Source organism: Nyctibius grandis, chromosome 1 (genome assembly GCF_013368605.1).
Source record: "Nyctibius grandis isolate bNycGra1 chromosome 1, bNycGra1.pri, whole genome shotgun sequence".
Lineage (NCBI taxonomy): Eukaryota > Metazoa > Chordata > Aves > Nyctibiiformes > Nyctibiidae > Nyctibius > Nyctibius grandis.
In genome coordinates, this window is record NC_090658.1 from 39,543,091 (window position 1) to 39,565,302 (window position 22,212).

Consider the following 22,212-nt stretch of genomic DNA (forward strand, 5'->3'; position numbering starts at 1 on the left):
TGGGACTCCAGCACTAATTCCTTCTTATTCCAGCTCCCATAAAACGAGGTCAGGCACTTACCCGTCTGTTATCGTAAAATGGATCATGGCTCAGTGATCTCATAGCCGCTGCAGCCTGGCCGTTAGCAGGTGTCAGGAGTAGAAAATTTGATGTTTCCAGCACCAGTTCAGTCCTGCAAAGACCTGAATTGCTTTCCTGTGCTGATGAATGCAGACCAAGAAACTCCCCCACGCCTGAGCCAGTAGTTGCTTCCACCATGGTGAGTATGTAGCGCTTGCCTTGGCATGTTCATGGCAGTGGTCCAATATAGTCAATTTGCCAGGCCTTGCCACATCAAAAACTCATCTACTGCCCTCTATTCCAGGAAGCCCTTACACTTGTGACTTGCTTGATTGCAGCACGTTTCACATTCATGAGTGACCTGTATGATGGCCTCCATGGTCAGGTCCACCCTTCGATCACAAGCCCATATGTATGTTGCATCTCTCCTTAGATGTCCCGATGTTTCGTGGAGCCATCAAGCTACAAATAGCTCACCCTTACACTCCCAGTCCAGGTCCACCTGAGGTACTTCAATTTTGAAAGCTTTGCCTACCTCTTCATTGTTTCAATGTTCTTTGGTGGCATGGCTTTTGGGCACATGAGCATCTACATGACATACCTTTAGAGATATTTTTTTCTACCCAGGCAGTAATGTCCTGCCACAATGCAGCAGCCCAGATGGGTTTACCTCTGCACTGCCAATTGGTCTTCTTCCACTGCTGTAGCCACCCCCATACGGCATTAGCCACCACCCAGGAATCAGTGTAGAGATAGAGTACTGGACACTTTTCTCATTCAGCAATCTCTAGTGCTAGTTGGATGGCTTTCACTTCTGCAAACTGACTTGACTCATCTTCTCCTTCTGTGTCTTCAACAACTTGTTGTGTGGGACTCCACACAGCAGCTTACCACTTCCGATCGTTTCCTACCACACAACAGGATCCATCAGTAAACAAAGCATAACGTCTTTCATCTTCTGATAACTTGTTACAGTTACAGAGCCACCTCCTCAGGCAATGCTCAAAAATCTCTGCCTTCTGGCGAGTCCATGATCTCTTCCAGGATTTCTGGGTGGTTAGGTTTCCCCAGTTGAGCTCATTGTGTGATCAACATTACCGACTTACTCCGTGTAGAACTGGTTGTGTAATGTGTAGAGGGGATGTTTCCTTTGAACGTTCAGTGTAGCACAGGCAATCGCAGTGCCAAGAGGTGATACACTTCTGTACCAACAACTTCTGAAGCAGCTTGAACCCCCTCATATGCTGCTAGGATCTCTTTTTCAGTTGGGGTATAGTGAGCTTCTGATTCTCGATACCCTGGCTCCAAAACCCGAATGGTCAACTTCAGATTTCTCCTGATGTTTTCTGCCAGAGGCTCCAGGTCAGACCATGCTCCCCAGCTGCAGTATAGAGTACATTTTGCACAGCTGGTCCTGTCCAGACAGGCCCAAGCTACTGCATGAGCTATTTCCTGTTTGATATGCTTAAAGGCTTGTTGTTGCTCGAGACCCCCTCAAAATAGTTCTTTCAGGTTACTCAATAAAGACGGCTCACAAGCTGACTATAATGTGGAATATGCATTCTTCAGAATCCCAGAAGGCCTAGGAAAGCTTGTGTTTCCTTCTTGTTAGCTGGTGGAGACATAGTTGCTATCTTACTGACCACATCCATAGGGATATGACGGCATCCATCCTGCCATTTTATTCTCATGAACTGAATCTCCTGCACAGGTCCCTTGACCTTACTTCTTTTTATGGCGAAACCAGCTTTCAGAAGAATCTGAATTACCCTTTTTACCTTCTCAAATACTTCTGCCTTGTTGCCCCACACAATGATGTCATCGATGTATTGTAGATGTTCAGGGGCATCACCCTTTTCCAGTGCAGTTTGGATTAGTCCATGACAAATGGTAGGGCTGTGCTTCCACCCCTGGGGCAGTTGATTCCAGGTATATTGGACACCCTTCCACATGAAAGCAAACTGTGGCCTGCACTCTGCTACCAAAGGAATTGGAAAAAAATGTACTGGCAATGTCAATTGTAGCATACCACTTGGCTGCCTTTGGCTCCAGTTCATATTAGAGCTTTAACATGTCTGCTACAGCCTCTGGGCCAGTCACAATGGGGTGCTTTCCCCACTTGTCCCGTTAAGCTCACCTCAGCCTACAATACAGACAATTCTTGGCATCCCCGTCACTCAGAGAGCCAGATGCATTCTGTGCCCCTATAACCTGATGGCACCAGCATACACTGTGCACCAGGGTCCACGAGAGCCTTGTAGTCCTGTGGTTCTGATGTGCCAGGCCATCGAATCCACACAGACCAGTATACCCAGTTGTCCCTTTCCTCCTCCTGGCTGAAGGCAGGGACACTCTATTCCTCTTCCTGGTCAGAGTATTCACTGTCTGACCCTTTCAGTGCCAGACCAGATGTCCCCTCACCAGGATCAAGGCAGGTAGTCTCAGTCCTTCTATGTCTGGGAGATCGCTGGTTGCCTTATTGTGTCTCTACAGCAACTAAACTGACAGCCTTCTTGGGTGGCCCCTCCTTAACTGCTGTCTTCCCTCTCAGTTTGCATACATGGGCTTCCAGCTTAAAGGTGGGTTCATGTCACAGTTTCAGGCTGGGGCGGCTATTAAACCGGTGGCCGAGGCTCTCTATTAACCCTCCTCCCCCCACCAGAAGGGAAAGGGAAAAGGAAGAGAGACTTATGGGTTGGAAAGTTAAAATGGTTTTAATGAACTATAATAAAGAGTATAATAATAGCAATAGAAATCATTAAATATATACAAATATACGCAAACCCAAGATCGAGATCCCCTGAAGTCAGTCGCGTCACCACCAGCACTGCAGGGCAGACTCCGGGAAGGCCCAGACTGGGCCCAGCGATGGACAGGAACTGGATTCAGGGATGCACAGATCGGGATCGGGGGCAGCAGGAAAACGGACAGAGTCCTCTTGGGACACCGACCATACCAGAAGGGCGAGAAGGTAAAAAGGTGGCGCCGAGACCCTCGTGATCCCCCCGCTTTATACTGAGATTCTATGTATGGGATGGAATACCTCGTTGGTCAGTTTTGGGTCACCTGTCCTGTCCACTTCTCCCTGGAGGTGCGACCCTTCTGCGGCTCCTCACTCGTAATCAGGGAGGAATTTAGCAGTGACCTTGGTTTCTCTAAGACTAAGTACAGCAAGAGCCTTTCTGCATAACATCCCTACCGGTGCCTCAGTGATAACTACAAACTTCGAGCGTTATCAGTCCCAGAAGCAGACACTGTCTGCAAAACATGGAGTTAGTTTCAGAAAGTGCAGTTACTTAGAGGAGACTTAGCTGAAAGTAAAAATCACTGAAGGGAAAATTGGCCTGGTTTAGGCCAAACTGGGACAGTTCACTATCCCACTTCCTCATGTCCTCCCCCTAGACATGCAGGAAGAACCAGAGTGCATCACACAGCATGCACCTGGGGCTTGCTTTCCCTCTGACTGGGCAAGAAGGGGACTGACTTCTTGGGGTGTCCCTGACAGCCAAGGTGCTGGCCCGTAGGGATGAGGACGGACAGAGATTTTTTTCAAAGTTTTGGAGCCAAGAAGACACTCTCTTCACAACTGGTGTATCCGTATCCTGGCAATACATCACTGCCAAGCTGTTAGAATATGACACTGGGGCACTTTGAATCACCTTCCTCCACATGGCCCATGTGCACAGGACATCCTCTGGATCTTTGGAGACCTCATCTTTGTCTAGATCACTGTAGATGGACTTCCAGCACGGCTAATTCTCTCAGGTACTGGATACCTTCATCTGCAGTAGTCCACTTTCCTGAAGGGTTCACAAGATCTTCCTTGAATGGATATCTTGCCCTCACACTTGCAAGGAGCTGTCTCAAGACACTACAAATTCCTGCCTCTTTTTCAATTCCTCTCTCATTTCCCTGATTTCTAGGAAGGGATCCCAGCTGTTGGGCTTCCCTACCTTCCAATTGCTGACTGTTGGCCCTGTTATCCCAGCATTAGAGCAGCCAGGCAGCAATCAGCTCACCTGGCTGGCAGCTGTAATCTTTCCACGTCTCAAAAGTTCTGATGAAGTCAAAGACTGGGTAGTTTCTGCTTCCTGTTTGAATTCTCTTACTCCTTCCTCCAATTTCTTTGTCAAAGGACCAGCTTCTTGATCAAACCTTTCCTCTTCTTCCTCTTCCCTTACTAATCGACGATATGGACCAAGCATACCCTTGGCATGTTTGCTAATGATACAAAGCCAGGAGGAGTGGCTGACACACCAGAAAGCTGCGCTGCCATTCAGCGAGACCTAGACAGGCTGGAGAGTTGGGCAGAGGTGTTCCCCAGGTCAGTATTGGGTTCAGTCTTGTTCAACTTACACATCAATGACCTGGATGAAGGGGACCTTGAAGGGGTCATCAATGCTTTGCAGGAACCTCCTAGACTGTGTGTGCCTAGCTGTGTTGTCTTTCCAGCAGGTATCACGGTGGCTGAAGTCCCCTATGAGAAACAGGGCCTGTGATCACGAGGCTACTTCCAGCTGTCTGTAGAAGGCCTTATATACTTCCTTTTCCTTATCAGGTGGCCTGTAGTAAACACCCAGAACAGTGTCACCCACATTAGCCTGCCCCTTAATTCTTACCCATAAGCTCTCGACTCATTCTTCAGCCACCCCTAGGCAGAGCTCCATACACTCCTCTCTCATATAAAGAGCAACTCCACCTCCTCGCCTTGTTGACTCGTCCTTCCTAAAAAGTACGTAGCCATCCACGACAGCATTACAGTCATGAGAGCTATCCCATCACATCTCTGTAATTGCAATGAGATCACGGCCCTGCAACTGCACACAGATCTCTAATTCTTCCTGTTTATTCCCCATGCTGCGTGCATTGCTGTACAGGCATATCAGAGAGGTAATTGAGCATGCAGGTTTCCCAAGAAGGGTGTAAGAAGATCCACCATAGCCATACATGCCCTGGAGGTGGTTGGCCTTCTGGTTCTCATCTCAGTAGGCAGCTAAGGAACATTTGTCGCTGCTCTGGCTGGCGTGGCTTAGTCCCCAGTTGGATGCAATGGCGTGAGCATTGTGACTCTGGACCCCATCCCCCGAGCCCTTCAGTTTAAAGCCCGCCTCACCAAGTTGGCCATCCTGCTGCCAAAAGTTCCCTTGCCTCTTCTAGACAGGTGGATTCTACCACCACAGGGAGAGGAACCGCCACACTGCCGGTCATGTTCATATTGACAAACCCTACTCGTTGTGCTTTCTCTTCTCTCCTTTTTTTAGCACCGCTCACTACAGGCAAGCTAGTAAGGATCAAAGTCAATATACTTTAAGACAACAGTACAGAGTCAGCTGATCTAATAACCCAGGAAAAAAAAGACAAAACTATTCCTTAAACTCTGAGAAACAACAACTACTCTTTTATTTCACTACAGCTTTGAAAGTAAGAACACCACAAAGTAATATCACTTATCCCAAACAGGCATGAGGAGTAACTAGCGGTTTCATCTGCTAAGGCACATGTTATACAGGGCCTGCCTGCTTTTAATAGTTGGGTAATGTGGCCAAGCGAGAAGGCTGTGGTTAATTGTGAAGCAGATGCTATAGTGGTTCCATTAAGTAGTAACTTAAAACTCAGATGAAAGAGATTAAACAAAATTCTAGAACTAGTACTCAATAAACAAAATTCTAGAACTAGTACCCAATAAGTCACTGATTTAATATGCTTGTGAACTAAAGCTCAATACCCTTCATGGGTTTGCTCACTAGAGCAAATAGTATTATGACTTTAACCTCATTTTTTCTTCCGTTTCTGCTGTAAACAATAGCACAGTGAAACTATTTTATGATTAGGCTTTTACAGCCAAATGAGTTTTATTGGAGTTAGACCCAGGAAAGGTGTTAGTTCACACAGTTATGTTTTGACTTCAGACTTCAGGCTTGCTAATAACAGAAAACTCAACACCACATTTGTTGAGGCGATCAATCAGTTTTGTTTTGGAGAAGGCAGCTCCCGGAGAATATACACCACCCCTGTTAATGAAAATCAAGAGAAAAAAAAATGAGTGGTACAGTGATTGAGTGACACCTGTATTTGAAGTCAAAGATGTATTTCCCTGCCTAGAAAGAAAAACCTACTTTGTCCCACAGGAAAGCATATAAGGGATTTGGCAAGCTGGTTATATTCATAGGTTCATTTCTGCATCCAGCAAACTCAATAGAAACCATTCTACTAACTGAAAATATAGACACTGATGCAGGAGAGCTTGTGGTGAAGTATCTCCCTTGCGCAGCCATTTGTGTGAGGTAACACAGAAACCCACATGGCTATAAGATCAGTATTTTCAAAGAGAAACATATGCACGCAGTAGCTTGAAGGGAGATCAAGCTGTTCTGCATGGGAAAGTACTTACTGTTCAGGCAGACAAGCTGCATCTTCCAGAAGAGATACAGCTGCTTGAACCATTGCAATTGGTGTAGTAACATAGCCAGGCTCTGACAAAAAAAAAAAACAAAAACAAAACACCGATGTACAGTGTGTTGAAATGTAGAATGTAATCTTGCTCTTACCTACAGCATGCTGAACAATCATCTCTTTGGCAATGCAACAGCCTTCCCTGTTTAACAACAGCTTTTTTACCTGGGAATCATCCCAAGTAGCTGGTGAAGTCCTTAAGATCTAACCTGGACAAATACTGCTTCAAATACAGGCCTGTAACCGCACAACAACCATGAGCGATCATGTCATGGTGACAGAGGGCTCTCCATTACAGCAAGAGCTTTCCCCACCCTGTGCTCAAATTCAGACTTTTGCTGTGAGACTGTTGTGTTCAGCTACATCTCTAGTTATTTAAAGAAGCTACGCTTCACTAACTCCTTTCTGACTATACATTCTTGCTGTCTCCAAACTTTACTTCAGGTGTCATCTCCCCTCAAAGAGATGATCTGAACACAAGTATGTTACAGCTAGAAATGATACCGTGCCAGATCTGTTTAAGTTCACTCACAGGTGACTGGAAATAAGTCGTAAGTCTAGGCTGTAACAACTGAAAACTATGCTTAAAGCACTCTCCCTTTAATTGCTCTACTCTGCTAAAATGAAAATTGGAACGGGGAAAGTTGGAAGGAAAGAGAATGACAAGAATGCAAATGAATTGGCTATTTCAAAAAAACAGGTCACAATGAATGCTAGTATCCAAGGTAATACTCTGTAAAGGCTGTTGTCTTTGTTCATGTTGCAAGTGCTCCTCGAAGGTGAAAGGAGTAGCAGTGGAACCACAAACCTATTTTAGACGTAGGGAACATGAGGCAAAAGCAGTTAAGTGCTACTAACAGACATACCTGGACCCTTCACTTCAGTGCATATCTTCACATTTGGTTTGCCATTCTGGGGATCTTGCCCCTCACTGTAACCCTCACCAAAAAATGTCATTGTGAAAGAGGTTCCATCCATCTGTAGTGGACAAGACAATTGTGGTCACTAAAACAGTAATTCACTTGTAACAGGCAAGCACAAGTACCAAATATAAGTATCTATTATGCAAATACTGTGATCCATCTAAATGTGAGAGAGTTATTTTGAGTTATTGCTTAAAAGGTACTATCTCATCTAAATTTTTAATCACTTCTCCTTTGTTGGAACTGTTATTGTTCTAAAGTCCATTTTTTCTCCCAGTGCTTTCAGTCCTGCGTTTTTGCTACTCAGTCTCCCTGTCATCAGTTTTGACAGATCAGAGTGCTGTGAGCCACCCATGTAAATACACCAGACCCAGCATCATGATCCATTTTTCTCATATGAGTTCCACATACTTTGATGTCTAATAACTGAAGGCATAAATATTCAAATACTTAAATATTCAAAGCTGTCTGGAGAGGCACATACAATGTGCATTTAGAAATTATTTCTTTGAGACTAAGCAGTTGACTCTAGAATACTATTCCACCATTACCAGAACAAATGTATTCAAATACTGGTGATGGAAAACAGTCAGTTACCTGTTTCTGGTTTGGTCCTTTCTTTGTGAAGCGTCCAGCAGAGAAAAATTCCGGGTACTATATAATAAGGGGGGGTGGGGGGGTAGGGGAAAGACAAAAAAAAAGACCAACAGTAAACTGAAAGGGAAAAAAAAAATATCCCAACACTTAATTCTCTAAGTTTTGAACACTTACTTTTGTCAGAAGTTTTCTTCCAAAGCTAAACTTCACAAGAAGAAGAAATAAAATGCCAGCAAACATCAGCTTGATAACAGAGCCAAGACCACCTATGTTCACATAAGCACCATACTGCACCTGAGGCACAGACATATTGTCAGTGATAGAATTTACATTAAAAAGTTTTCATCAATTCATTTGTAAAAATAAATCTACCCCCGAAGTGGGTGGCAACTGTTTGATACAATAGATAGCTGTTTAAATAGGGCCTTAAACAGTTGTCTTCGTGCTAAACAACTCTTTGAACAATGCTTCACTTTATAATTCATTCTGAAAAGACAATATAACAACAGAATGGTGAGGGAGCAAGCATGGTAAACAAGAGTGCAAAACTTTAAAAAGCTGTGTCTTGGTAACTGATTTCAGGCTTCTTTCCCAAGATCTTCCTTTCTTCCTCTTTGTGCTTTAGTTTAAGATAAACTGAAGCCTGCCTTTAGAATTCTGGAATAGCAATGGCAAGCCTTTCTCATTAGTAGTTTCCAAGTACATTTTTAGAGTGCTGTCTCACCTTCATCTCTTTGCTGACACCTGCAATACTGCACAGCTGTTATACTAATTGTCAGTGCTGGTCTCCCCTCAGGAAACCATGCAAAACAAAACCTAAACATCTTTTCCACCACCACCACTTCACATTGCCTTTATTCTGCACACCAGAGACCCAACCGTCAAAGAAGTCTCCAGATACAAATGAGCAGTGTGTGAATTCTTTATCAGAATGTTTACTACACTATACCGACCTCACTATACTTACACAGACTACAATTACGGTGCTTTTAGAAGCTTTACTGATATAACAAAAAAAGCCTCTGCATGGGAATAGAATGTAATGTACTTATCATTCCCGAAAATCACGAAGCCTACCTTTCAAATATTTCTGTGACTCAAGGCTTCCATTCCCTACAAAATGCATACCCAGAAATCTGACAGCATGAGAACCCTACAAGAGAGTCTCGTGACTATCACGCTAGCAGCAATAAGCAAGCTCATCAGGCAGAGTACCAAGTAGTATGAATCAGGCCAGTGCACCCAGAAGAACCTGGACCACATCAGGTCAAGCAGCTTCCAAAGGTGATCAAACAGAACAAGCCTCCTTTATAGAAGAAAAATCACATCGCAGTTCACTACTATCTACCTCACTAGAGAAACCCTGCTGCACAGATCTGCACTAAGAACGGTTGTTACACAAAGGAAAGATTTGCTGACAATGGTAATAAAGACATAGTATACTAATAACAGTAACTTACAGGTGTTTCCTGCAACTCTGTGTGCAAATAACGCTGAGACCGTTTCACAACGGAGACATCAGATCCCATGAATGGAATGGAGTACTCTTTGAATTCCCGATTGTAAAACACAAGTCCTCTGCAAATGGAAAAAAAGGAAGTCAGAAAACAGCTTCAAATGTTCACGCAAACTGAAAGAAACTGAGCATAACTGCCCTAAAGCAAATCATTCCAAATTTATCCCTGACTCAACTCAAAATTCCATGCACTATAGCAAGGATGAATTTGATAATCAAAATAATATTCTCCTCACTTTTTTTTTTTTTCCCTTTCATTGATCACTTCTGAAATCAAACTCAAAAGTTTGCCATGGGTCTTAGAACAAGTTTCCTTAGAAAAAGTTAACTTTGGGGCCCAGTAAATGCCAGGACATATTATTTTTGCAGTAAAATATGAACAAATTGGTAAAACTGAACTTACCTTCAATTCTACCAGACAAGCATCTATGTGTTCATATTACACAAAGTCCTAAATGCGTCTCTTTAGTATTTAACAATATGTTAACAATCTACAAAATAAATACTGGAACTGCTAGAAGACGGCGTGCTTCACATCTTACGCTTCTTATACCTTCTTTTAAGTTTTGCACCAACTACTGGAACAGGGGCATATCCTATCTTTTTTCGAAGCTTCTTCAGGTTGTCTTGATCCGCAAGGCCATAAACAGCTGACTTCCAGGTCCCATCATGTATACAAGAACCCTGGTGACATACCATGAAACAGTAATTAATTCAGTAGCTAAAGGTTTCATGTATTATTGTAATAATGACCTTAGAATTATTACATATATTACACATTAATACAATTATTATATAGATGGGTTATGATTACACGAATTAAAGTATACTGAAATGTGGTCGGTTGACCCTGGCTGGATGCCAGGTGCCCACCAAGCCACTCTATCACTCCCCTTCTCAGTAGAACAGGGAGGGGAGAAAAAAAGAAGATGGAAAAAAACCTTGTGGGTCAAGAATAAAGCCAGTTTAATAAAGCAAAAGCAAAGGCCATGCATGGAAGCAAAGGAAAACAAAAGATTTATTCTCTACTTCCCATCAGCAGGCGATGTCCAGCCACTTCCTGGGAAGCAGGGCTTCAGTACACATAGCGGCTGCTCCGGAAAACAAATGTTGCAATAACGACTGCCACCCACCCCTTCTCCTTTCTTTCTAGCTTTTATTGCTGAGCAGACGTTGTAAGGAACATCCCTTTGGTCAGTTTGGGTCAGCTGTCCTGGCTATGTCCCCTCCCAGGATCTTGCCCAGCCCCAGCCTACTGGGTGAGGGGAGGGGAATGCTGGAGAGACAGCCGGGATGCTGTGTGAGCACTGATCAGCAGTAGCCAAAACACTGGTGTGTTATCAACTCCCTTCTGGCTGCCAATACAAAGCACAGTACTACAAGGGCTGCTATGGGGAAAATCAACTCCATCTCAGCCAGGCCCAATACAATCTCCACTCCTTATTCCATACCACTTGTGTCATGCTCAGGTCTCACATAATTTAATATACATACATATATATATATATATACACGCACACACATACCCATATATATATATATATCTTCTAACCATCCCATTGTATTTAATTCTCATTACTGAAACCCCTTCTTACCAACACTTACAACTTATACTACATACTTAAACCATCTTTATACCCAACATACAGATTTATACATTCTCATTAACTACTATCCCCTGTCCTTATAACAGATTGATATTGCTCTCCCATTCCATGGGCTTCCTCCACTCCTCCATATGTTTGCAAGAACAGGCTATGACTTGGGCCCAATCTTTCAATACGGGTGCTCAGGACAGGAGAAGCAGTACGATCGATTGCTGGGCACCAACACTGGCTTGGTTTGGGTCATCATTGCATTATTTTAATAATGACCTTAGAATTCTTACATGTTATACATTATTATAATTATTACATGTATGTATTATGATTACATGCATTAAAGTATATTGAAACAACCCCCTCCTCAAACAAAAAAACCAAAGAGCCAAACACTAGGGTTACTGGCAACACACTATGTGTTAACTGGCTATGAATCCTTACCACATCTCTGCAAAAACTACGTACTTCTTGAAACAGCTTACACAACAAACTTCAGGTAGACAGCCTATGCAAATGAACCTCACAAAACGGTGTTTGCTTGGAATACTTTTATTAGCACCTAATGAATAAAGTTCTTAGACTCATCGTCAAAGAACTGCCTGCTTGTTCCTTGGTCTGAATTAATGAAACAACAGTTATTCTAACGGGGTACAGTGATGTTATCACAAATACCTCTGAGTTTCCAAGAAGGTATAAACCAACTAACCTCAGGCCCAGATTTCACCACCAGGAAACTTTCCACAGCAGTTAAGGTACCTTTAAGGGAAGAGAAAACACTACTTGGCATATACAGTCACCAGTTCACAAAGCCAGAGTACACTCTGGCAGACTCAAGTAGCAGGCCACTGACATTAGCAGTTGAAAAGGCAGAGTCACATCTTTATCACAACGTAAAATAAACTAAGTCCCATAGCTATTTTAGTTAGTAAGTATCAAGTTTCTTATGTAAAGTACTTCAATAAGGGTCACTAATATTATCTTTACGCATTAAATTTTTCATTTGTCTTACTAGTTAATGAGATAACGTAAATAATCAATGAAAAAAAGGAAAATAATATTAAGAGCCATATTTAGTTTTTCTCCAAGTTTCAAAATATAATATGATGTAGGCTGTGAAAACCGAGATGGACTTAACAGATTTTGGCAGACCTTAACTATAAAAAAAAAATGCAACCCACAAAAATAACAAAACACACAAGACATCCTAAACCATTTAATTTTAGCATAGCTTGTGTTTTGCAAAGAACACTTAATTGTTATGAACAGCAAAACAAAACAACTCCTCCAAATTCTGGTTTGTTTTGCTTTGCTCAGTTCCTTCTGAGATTGTAAAACTGTACTCGTATGGGCAAATTTCAATGTAGCAAGCAACTGGATAGACAGGTGATAATACCATAACATCAAAACAGGAAGAGATAAAAGACATATTTATTCAAAACAAATATCAGACATCAAATTATAACCCCACTAGCAACCAGATACTCATTTCCATGCCTCTCCTCTCCCTCCAGTCAGATCCAGAGGGAGTTTTCTTAAACTGGAAGTTGATGATACATTCCAATGTAAAGCAATCCCACTTAACAGCAGTTTTAATAGTACACAAAAGCAAAACATTTGGATGCTCTTATTGGCCCTTCCAACTGAAAGTCAGACCTAATGATCAAAGTATCCTAATTTGAGATTAGGATCATGTTCTATTTGCATAGAATTAAATAATTTCACATCTTTTCTCAAATATATTTATCCTCTTTCAGTTACTGTCTAGCTGCTCTTAACGAAAAAGGCATTGTATGGTACTGTCTATCTACTTACACTCATACAACAGCTTCTGAGTGCTTGCGGTAGATGAAGAAAACTTACAAAACCTGATTACCCACTAATTTGTGATCCCTTTCCCACAGTCTTCCTGTCCCCCCTGCCTCTTCCCTACAAGATTCTCACTGCACAAGAGGCAGTGTGCTGAGGCTTGCCCAGGGACGTCCACTCACTGCCTGAACAGCCAGCTGCCGACAACTGCAGGTTCTGTTCTCTCAGTTAGCAACACTCCCTTGAGTCCCTCCTCTACCTTATGACCAATTTTCTCCAATCTAATGAGAATATGATTTACTTTTGAATTTTTATCTACCAGATTTTGTTGAAACTGGTCAGCTGGTAAAGACAGGCCAAGAGAGAGACTGAAAGAGTTTCCACATAAGCACTGCTGCTTTAGGAAACCAGATAAAAGCATCATCTACATTTCTTTTTCAGCATAAGGTCACACTTAACTAAGTCACCTTTCAACTTGTCTCTGGTGTACAGTACTCCCATATCAGCTGGTATAGAGTCAAAGCCACAGCTCCCAATGATATATACTCCCTTTTCCGCAGCTTTTTCGTTGTATTTCAGGTACATTCCTTCCAGAAACTAAAACACAGTCAGAACAAATATTTTAAGCAGAACTCCATATTTGGCCATACCCAATATTAGCCATCAGTGCTTTACTGTCATATTATAGTGCCATACATACTTCAAACCACTTATATATCTGTCTTAAAGATGCTTGTATTATTATCATTTTATGATATGAAAGTGTCACAACAGTGCAAAGAAATGAGATCTACACAAAATTCCTACGTAGAATCACAACCGAGACTTAAAGCAGAATTCAAAAACTTTTGATTTCCAGAAAGAACCTGAGAAGCTCTTGTCTAAAAGTAAGAAAACTATACAACTAATACATATTAAAGTATCTTAAAACTGTGATCAGGAGGCAGAATTTGCCTTCATGTTCAAAAGTATTAGCAGAAACATGAAACATACTAAATACTCCTTTAACAGACCCTTGATATAAGGTATCATTTTTCTACTGTCACATACCTGGGGTTCTCCACTGATGTCAATGCAGCTTGCACCATTTGCAACACAAGCTTCTACCACAGGCTCTCCAAAGAATCTATACTATAGAAGGAAAGAACACCACGCATAACAAAATAAAACCCCCACACAACAACTCACCCAACATGCTTTATCTAACAGATATATCTACAAGAAAAGCAAACACTTGGTGGCTACTGATTTTGCCAAGTGGGGCAAAAATGTGATAGCACTTGTATTTTTTTGTGGGGTGGAGAGAAGAAACAGCATAACAAACTTCATCACTGGTACCAGAGTATGCTGCACAGACTCCCCCACCATATTTCTCTCATAAGGTAAGATCCCCAAGGCCAGTTTAATATATCTAATCTCAACTGATGCTTTTTGCACTCATCAGCGTATTCTCTACGTAAATACTCTTAATTTCAAATCTGTTGTCATGACCCCACGTTCAGCTCTCGTACTTTGACCCCTTCCGAACACGCTGGAAATATTGCTGCTGTAAGTTTTAAAGGGGCCAAGAACTTAAGCCCATACGCTTGTGCGTTTTCTTTACCAGCTCTATTTTCAACCCTAGCACCACTTAAAACATTTCGGCCCAACCTAAAACTCCTCCCCGCTTTACAATCAGTTTCTTATGCTGCCGCAAAAAGACTTAAAAAACCCCAAACCCCTGCTGTATTTCAGTCAGAACTGTCCGCGAATTACACCACCACAAATCGCGGTGGGAAATCTCTCAGCGATTCCAGCACACGGTTGTGCTTTTAGTTCCATTTCAAAAAGCTACAGCTCACCCGGACGGCTCCCGAAATTCCGGAGCCCGGCGGCAGCTCTCCCCGCCCCGGGGAGCAGGGAGCCCCGCCGCACGCAGTGGCGGAGCGCCGCCCGAGGGCCAGACATCGCCCCGGGCCTTGCCGGGAGTCGCGCCCGGCGGACGCCGTGGGAGCACCGCCCGCACCGCCGCACTCACCGGGCCCACGCAGTTGAGCACCAGCCGGGTCTGCCTCGCCATAGCGGCCAGCGAGGCCGCGTCGCCCACATCGCACAGCAGCACGCCGACCTCCTCCCTGAGCGCCGCCTTCCCTGCGCACCGGAGACCGCCGTCACCGACACCGCCCGCCGCGCCGAGGGGCGCGTCTCTTCCCTCCCCGGGCCGAGCTGCCACCTGCCCGGCGCAGCCCCGACACCGAGCGGCTTGCCCCCGTTCCCCCCTCAGCCCTTCCCCTCACACCCGCCCACGGGCGGCTCCCAACATTGGGGCCGCGCGGGCCCCGCCGTCCCCAGGCAACGGCGCTGCGCCACACACTCCCAGCCGCGGTCCGTACCCAGCCTCTCGCCCGCCCGCTCCAGCGCCGCCTGCAGCTTCTCCCGGCTCCGCCCGGCCACGGCCCAGCGCAGGGCGCCGCGCAGCTCCCCGCCGGCCGCCGCCCGCGCCACCTCCTCCACCACGAACTGGCCGGTGAAGCCCGAGGCCCCGAACACCACCAGCTCGTAGGGCCTCTGGTGCTCCCCGCCCTTCCCGCCGGCCGCCATGGCAAGAGGAGCCGCCGCACTGCCTCGCGGCGCCAAGCAGCGGCTGGTACCACGCGGCCCCGCCCAGGACCCGCCCGTCGCCGGCGAGGGCGGTGCGCGAGGCCCGCTCGCGGGGCGGCCGCTGCGGCGGTAGGGGGCTCGTGGCGCCCCGAGCCTTACAGGCAGCGGCGGTGGCGCAGCCGCGCCCGCTACCGGCGCAGCCCTCAGCCGCTGCCGCGTACCGCTCGTGACAGCGGCGGCGCCGCCCTCGGCCCCTGCCGGGGGAGAAACAATCTTCGTTCGCATTCTAGCAGCTCGGAAAGAGGGAGAGGTGCTCGCTTTCAGGGGATTTTGAACATACTGTGAACAAATAAGATAATACCAAGATAACGGCCAAGAGGGTTTGGGGCCCAGCAGTTTGAGAAACAACGTTGGCAGAGAGAGGCGACCACAGCAGACACTATCTCTCCTGATGAGCACGGCTCGTTACTATGCGTTAGTGCCATAAGCATTTCAGCACGGGTAATACAGATGAACTGAGGATTGTTACTAATCAAAAATAAAACCTTAATTACCTAGAATAAAGTGAAATACTCTCTCCCCCACAACTAAAGCAAATACTTAGTTTCGCTCAACAACAAAAGCAGAACAACGCAAAATTTGAAGTTCCCGTTGCGGTGGGGAGAAGCAGTGACCCTGCAAAGCCACAGTGGTGAGGAGCATTCGCAACTGCACGGCATGGTGCGGTATGGCCATGTTTTCTGTGCTTTTCACGGCCAGGCTGCTCACCTGGATTCCAGAGGCTCGCAGCAAGTCCCGAGGGAAGCAACCTCATGAATCCTGCTCGCTGGCCCTTTCTCCCAGGGAGCATATGCCATATCTAAACCGTTCCTGGCAGATGTCTGTCTAACCTGTTTTAAAACCTCTAGTGATAGACGCTTTCACACTGTTCCCCAGGCAATCTCCTCCTGCACTTTGTTATACATATGGCTGGAGAGAAAAAGCTAGATCTCCCTGGATCTCCACATCACGCAGTTTCAGCCCCATACTATTTCTCCTGTTTCTAGAGGACATTGGTAAAAGATCTATTCCCTGAGGAGTATATGAAAAAGATGCTGCAAAGCTGGAAACTTCCATGCATCTCCTCAAGTCTTCCCTAGATTAAAAAGCACTAATTCTTTTGATCTTTCCTCACAGGCCACTTCATACATACATTTTTCCTGTTCTCCTCTGAACTCTCTCCAGCTGTTTTACGTATTTCTTGAAATCTAGTGTCCACTACTAGGCCCCACATTCACATTGTCAGTGCTAAATCGGTTGAGAAGGTTATGTGATGTACCAGAATTTACCGCTGTTTCTACATGCCCCAAACATTTGCCTCTTTTTTTTTAGCAAGTGATGCATTGTTGATGAACCTCCGGCTCATGAAAAAGCCACCTCAGAGGCTTTTTCAAATCACTGCTGCCTAGACAGTTGTCCTGGTTTGGCCTAAAACAGGCCATTTGTCCTTTCAGTGATTTTTAAATTCAGCTAAGTCTCTTCTAAGTAATGCACTTTCTGAAACTCTCTTCTAAGTAATGCACTTTCTGAAACTAACTCCATGTTTTGCAGACAGTGTCTGCTTCTAGGACTGATAATGCTCAAAGTTTGTAGTTATCGCTGAGGCACTGGTAGGGATGTTATGCAGAAAGGCTCTTGCTGTACTTATTCTTAGAGAAAGCAGGCTCACTGCTAAATTCCTCCCTGATTACGAGTGAGGAGCTGCAGAAGGGTCGCACCTCCAGGGAGGAGCAGACAGGTCAGGTGACCCAAAACTGACCAACGAGGTATTCCATCCCATACACGTCATTCTCAGTATAAAGCGGGGGGATCACGAGGGTCTCGGCGCCTTCTTCTTCCCTTCTTGCCCTTCTGCTATGGTCGGTGTCCCAAGAGGACTCTGTCCGTTTTCCTGCTGCCCCCGATCCCGATCTGTGCATCCCTGAATCCAGTTCCCATCCGTCGCTGGGCTCAGCCTGGGCCTTCCCAGAGCCTGCCCTGCAGTGCTGGTGGTGACGTGATCGACATCGGGGGAGCTTGAACTTGGTTTTGTATATATTTGTATATATTTAATGATTTCCATTACTATTATTATACTCTTTTTCATTATTATAGTTTATTAAAACTGTTCTAACTTTTCAACCCATAAGTCTCTCTCCCTTTTCTCTTTCCCTTCCCCTTCTGGCGGGGGAGGAGGGTTAACAGAGAGCGTCTGCCACCGGTTTAATAGCCAGCCCAGCTTTAAACTGTGACACCAGTCTTTTCTCATCTCAGATTTGTACTGAAGATTAATGTCCTTCTTGAATACATTCTAAACGTCTTATCTCCAAGGCAGCAGGAGATCCTCACCTCTAAGCATCAGCATCAACTCCTTGAGTAGTGCTGATGCAATTGTTTATAGGCCTACACTGTCAGCTGCATCAGTGAAACAACTCAGTCTAACAAAAACAAAGAGTGGGAGAGGGAAGGACAAAGATGGTTGTTGTGTTCTTTTTTAATCAGGATCATTTTGTTGATCTGATTTACAAAGTAATCCTGCAAAACCAGTTTCTTATGTTTGAGGTCACTAAACATCTCATTAGTCAAGCTGGTCTCTTACTCCCTTCCTGTCCTTCCTACACACTGGAATCATTTCCAGCTGTGTTCATAATGCTGTTGAACTCCTCTGAGCTACTTTCCTCTTATGCTCAATTTTTCTCTTCTGCCACCAATTCTCAAAGTAAAGTCTGTTTTCTTTGAGGCCACTGTCTTTGGTCTTTGTCACGGTTTAAAGCTGGGCTGGCTGCGGCAGATGCCCTCTGTTATCCCCCCGCTCCCCCCAGAGGGAAAGGGAAAGGGAAAAGGGAGAGAGACTTCTGGGTTGGAAAATTAAAACAGTTTTAATAAACTATAATAATGAAAAAAAAAGTATAATAATAATAATAGAAATAATCAAATATATACAAATATATATACAAAACCAAGATTGAGCTCCCCTGAAGTCAGCCACGTCACCACCGGCACTGCAGGGCAGGCTCCGGGAAGGCCCAGCCTGGGCCTAGCGACGGTCGAGAGCTGGATTCAGGAACGCACGGATCGGGATCGGGGGCAGCAGGAAAACAGACGGAGTCCTCCCTGGACACTGGCCATAGCAGAAAGAGAGCGAGACCCTCGTGATCCCCCCGCTTTATACTGAGAATGACGTGTATGGGATGGAATACCCTCGTTGGTCAATTTTGGGTCACCTGCCCTGTCCACTCCCCCCTGCGGCTGCGACCCCCCTTCGGCTCTTCACTCGTAAGCAGTGAGGAATTCAGCAGTGACCTTGGTTTCTCTCAAGAATAAGTACAGCAAGAGCCTTTCTGCACAACATCCCTACCGGTGCCTCAGTGATAACTACAAACTTCGAGCGTTATCAGTCCTGGAAGCAGACACTGTCCGCAAAAACATGGAGTTAGTTTCAGAAAGTGCAGTTACTTAGAGGAGACTTAGCTGAAAGTAAAAATCACTGAAAGGAAAATCGGCCTGGTTTAGGCCAAACCAGGACAGTCTTCCACTCTCTGTTCCCTTTTGCAAAAGCTTTGGAAAATCATTACAACAATAATCAATAGATGTTTTTTCCCCCAATTTGAAGTTAACAAAAATCATTGTTGCTTCAGACTTTGCATGAACATTTAAAATTGTTCAGTGACAGGAGACTGTAAGGACCCTGCAAATCACAGAGGGATTCTGACAGCCTGCAGGGCTGGCTGGGATCCTCAGCCTGATTTCTTCATCCCTTTGCTCTGGAAGCTTGCCTCTCTCACCTTCTCTTCCCCTTCCATATCTAATCCCCTGTCACTCCCAGAAAACAAGGCAATTTGTAAACCTATGACTCTGACTCACACATTTGTAAAGAATTGGGACTGCACAAGCTTCCTCGGGCCATACGTATTTGGTAAGACGTGTTAGGCAGTGCCTTGGCAAGCACAAGCTCGTATGCACTGCTGAGAACCCTGTCTCCTCTCAGTGTCTGAAACTTTACACCAAATTGGGCAGACTTACGCTGTTTATCAATCCACAACTCTCAAGATTTCATCTACTCTTTCAAAGTCAGCTATATTTCTTTAAAACACACCTGCTGGAGCAAGGTAATTCATGTAAATTGCAGCTTAGACAAGCAAGAAATCAGGCTTTCAGAGATGCAGAGGGACACCTAAAAAACAACTAAAAGGGCATCAAAACACGAAGCAAACCTGGGGTTTTTTTTGCTTACATAAAATATCGTTATGGTAGCTCCAACTCATTTTTTCTTGAGCAAGGCCTGTGGTTGGTAAGTGGAAGAGTTCTGTTTGCAGACATCTCGAGTTTCACTCCAGCTCACTGGGTTAAAAAAGAGCAAGCAGCAAAGTCTCTAAGCCAGTTTACATTCCCTCCTGTGAAACTAACAAGTAGACAGGTAGGTTTCAAAATAGGAAACATCAAGGCAATGCCAAGGCTCTGATTTTAGACGGAAGGCTTACAGCATTCTTGACTAAAGGCAAAATTTAACCTGTCTCCCTAGTTAGCGTCGCCAACGCAGGATTGCAAAAATTATTCTGTGGGAAAGGAGTAGGATGATTTACAGTTTTTCCTTGTCCAATAGGAAGACCAGAAATGCCAGATCTGCTGCCAAGTGCAGTTCTGCAAAGGAGGTTCCCATCTGAATTGGCTTTAGAAGCTCACAAAAAAGATACTGCTGTTTCTTTTAAAATATTGTTTTTCGGATTTGAAGGTGTTTATTTTTTTCCATGTGTATCTGCACATAGATACTTAAAGATTTCAGTGCTTCATTTAAAGCCACGTTTAGCCAGACTGCCTCAGTCTAAAATAACTTCAATTACTAGACATCCCTCCAATTTCTTTGGGACAGAGAAGCACACAAGCGCATGCACACACACAAGCCATGTCTTTCAAATTCCGTAAATAAAAAGGGGCATGCCTCCCTTTGCTAGCTTCTCCTGTTCCACCTGGAGCTTCCGCCAGGGTCTGAGGAATCTGTGTAAGCATTTATAAGAGCACTTGTATGTCCCTTCATTTTGTACAGTAAGTATTCTGATAAAATCCTTCCTATCAATATTTATATATTTCTTGGACACCAGTCTTTGTGGTAAAGTTTTTTATTCTCATTTATAACTTTAGGGTACTTTTTGTTTATTAGAGTGGAAATGCAGATGTTGTTCCATGAGTACTTTTTAATTAAAAAATAAGGTAGCAGAAAGAGTGCAATATGATGTCAATTGCACAATGCTGTATGAAGGCAATTTTTTAAAACACAACATGGTAATTCTCTTGTACCCCAAAGGATGAAATAACATCACTGGCTTGTGTCATTGCAAAAGTTACCACAGAACACAAGAAAAATAGAGCATAAGAGTAGGCAGAGGTGTTGGGAGATAAGGTTGATTAACAATGCATGGATAATTCACTGCAGAGTATGAGGAATTATGTGGGTAAGTATACAAGGGATTAAAAAAAAAAAAAAGCCAGGCATCCATGTACCTGCTACAGTTACTCAGTACTGTAAGACGGTGAGAACAAATGTTTCTGGAACAAAGCCCACAGTTCTTAGTGCCATGCTGTATCTTATCCTTAATTTATTACTTTATAATCATAAGGCAATAGGCTCCAAAAAGCCAACCCATACAGAATTTAAGAATTTTTAATAAACCAAACCATTTAGACTGGGACAAAAAAGAGTAGCTTGAAATTAAAAAATGTATAGAATCCAACAGTGAGTTGCTTGCCACATGTGGCAGTTCAGTAATGTTTTATTTATTTTATTTTTATTTTATTTTAAAAATCAAATATCACCTAACCTTTTTGAAAAAAAAATTAGAATCATAGAATCAGAATCATTTAGGTTGGAAAAGACCCTTAAGATCACTGAGTCCAAATGTAAACTTAGCACTGCCAAGTCCACCACTAAACCATGCCCCTAAACACTACATCTTCACATCTTTTAAATACCTCCAGGGATGGTGACTTCACCACTTCCCTGGGCAGCCTGTTCCAATGCTTGACAACCCTTTCAGTGAAGAAATTTTTTCCTGATATCCGATCTAAACCTCCCCGGTGCAACTTGAGGCCGTTTCCTCTCCTCCTATCACTTGTTACTTGGGAGAAGAGACTGACACCTGCCTCGCTACAACCTCCTCTCAGGTAGTTGTAGATGGTGATAAGGTCTCCCTTGAGCCTCCTTTTCTCCAGGCTAAACAACTCCAGTTCTCTCAGCCACTACCCATAAGACTTGTGCTCTAGGTCCTTCACCAGCTTCGTTGCCCTTCTCTGGACTCTCTCCAGCACCTCAGTGTCTTTTTTGTAGTGAGTGGCCCAAAAAGAAACACAGTATTCGAGGTGCAGCTTCAACAGTGCTGAGTACAGGGATACCATCACTTCCCTAGTCCTGCTGGCCACATTATTTCTCATATAAGCCAGGATGCTCTTGGCTGCCTTGGCCACCTGGGCACACTGCTGGCTCATATTCAGCTGCCTCTTGACCAACACCCCCAGATCCTTTTCCAGCCGCTCTTCCCCAAGCCTGTAGCGTTGCACAGGGTGGTTGTGACCAAAGTGCAGGACCATCTTAATATATATGTATGCATACACATATGTAATATGTATACTGTATACATATATATATTAAACCAAATATATATT

The 22,212-nt window shown here is 44.3% G+C and overlaps 1 protein-coding gene across 1 annotated transcript; it reads right to left on the reverse strand.

The window, feature by feature from the left end:
* Window positions 1-5,427: 5,427 nt before the first annotated feature.
* SCCPDH (saccharopine dehydrogenase (putative)) lies at window positions 5,428-15,605 on the reverse strand. Its single transcript, XM_068399486.1, has 12 exons — window positions 15,330-15,605; window positions 14,975-15,087; window positions 14,008-14,088; window positions 13,425-13,554; window positions 11,858-11,907; window positions 10,104-10,234; window positions 9,495-9,612; window positions 8,209-8,328; window positions 8,035-8,091; window positions 7,381-7,492; window positions 6,453-6,534; window positions 5,428-6,072 (listed from the first exon to the last, which is right to left on the reverse strand). Exons 1-12 carry the CDS (start codon window positions 15,535-15,537, stop codon window positions 5,967-5,969), a joined length of 1,308 nt encoding a protein of 435 aa, XP_068255587.1. The 5' UTR covers window positions 15,538-15,605; the 3' UTR covers window positions 5,428-5,966.
* Between the last annotated feature and the right edge of the window lie 6,607 nt (window positions 15,606-22,212).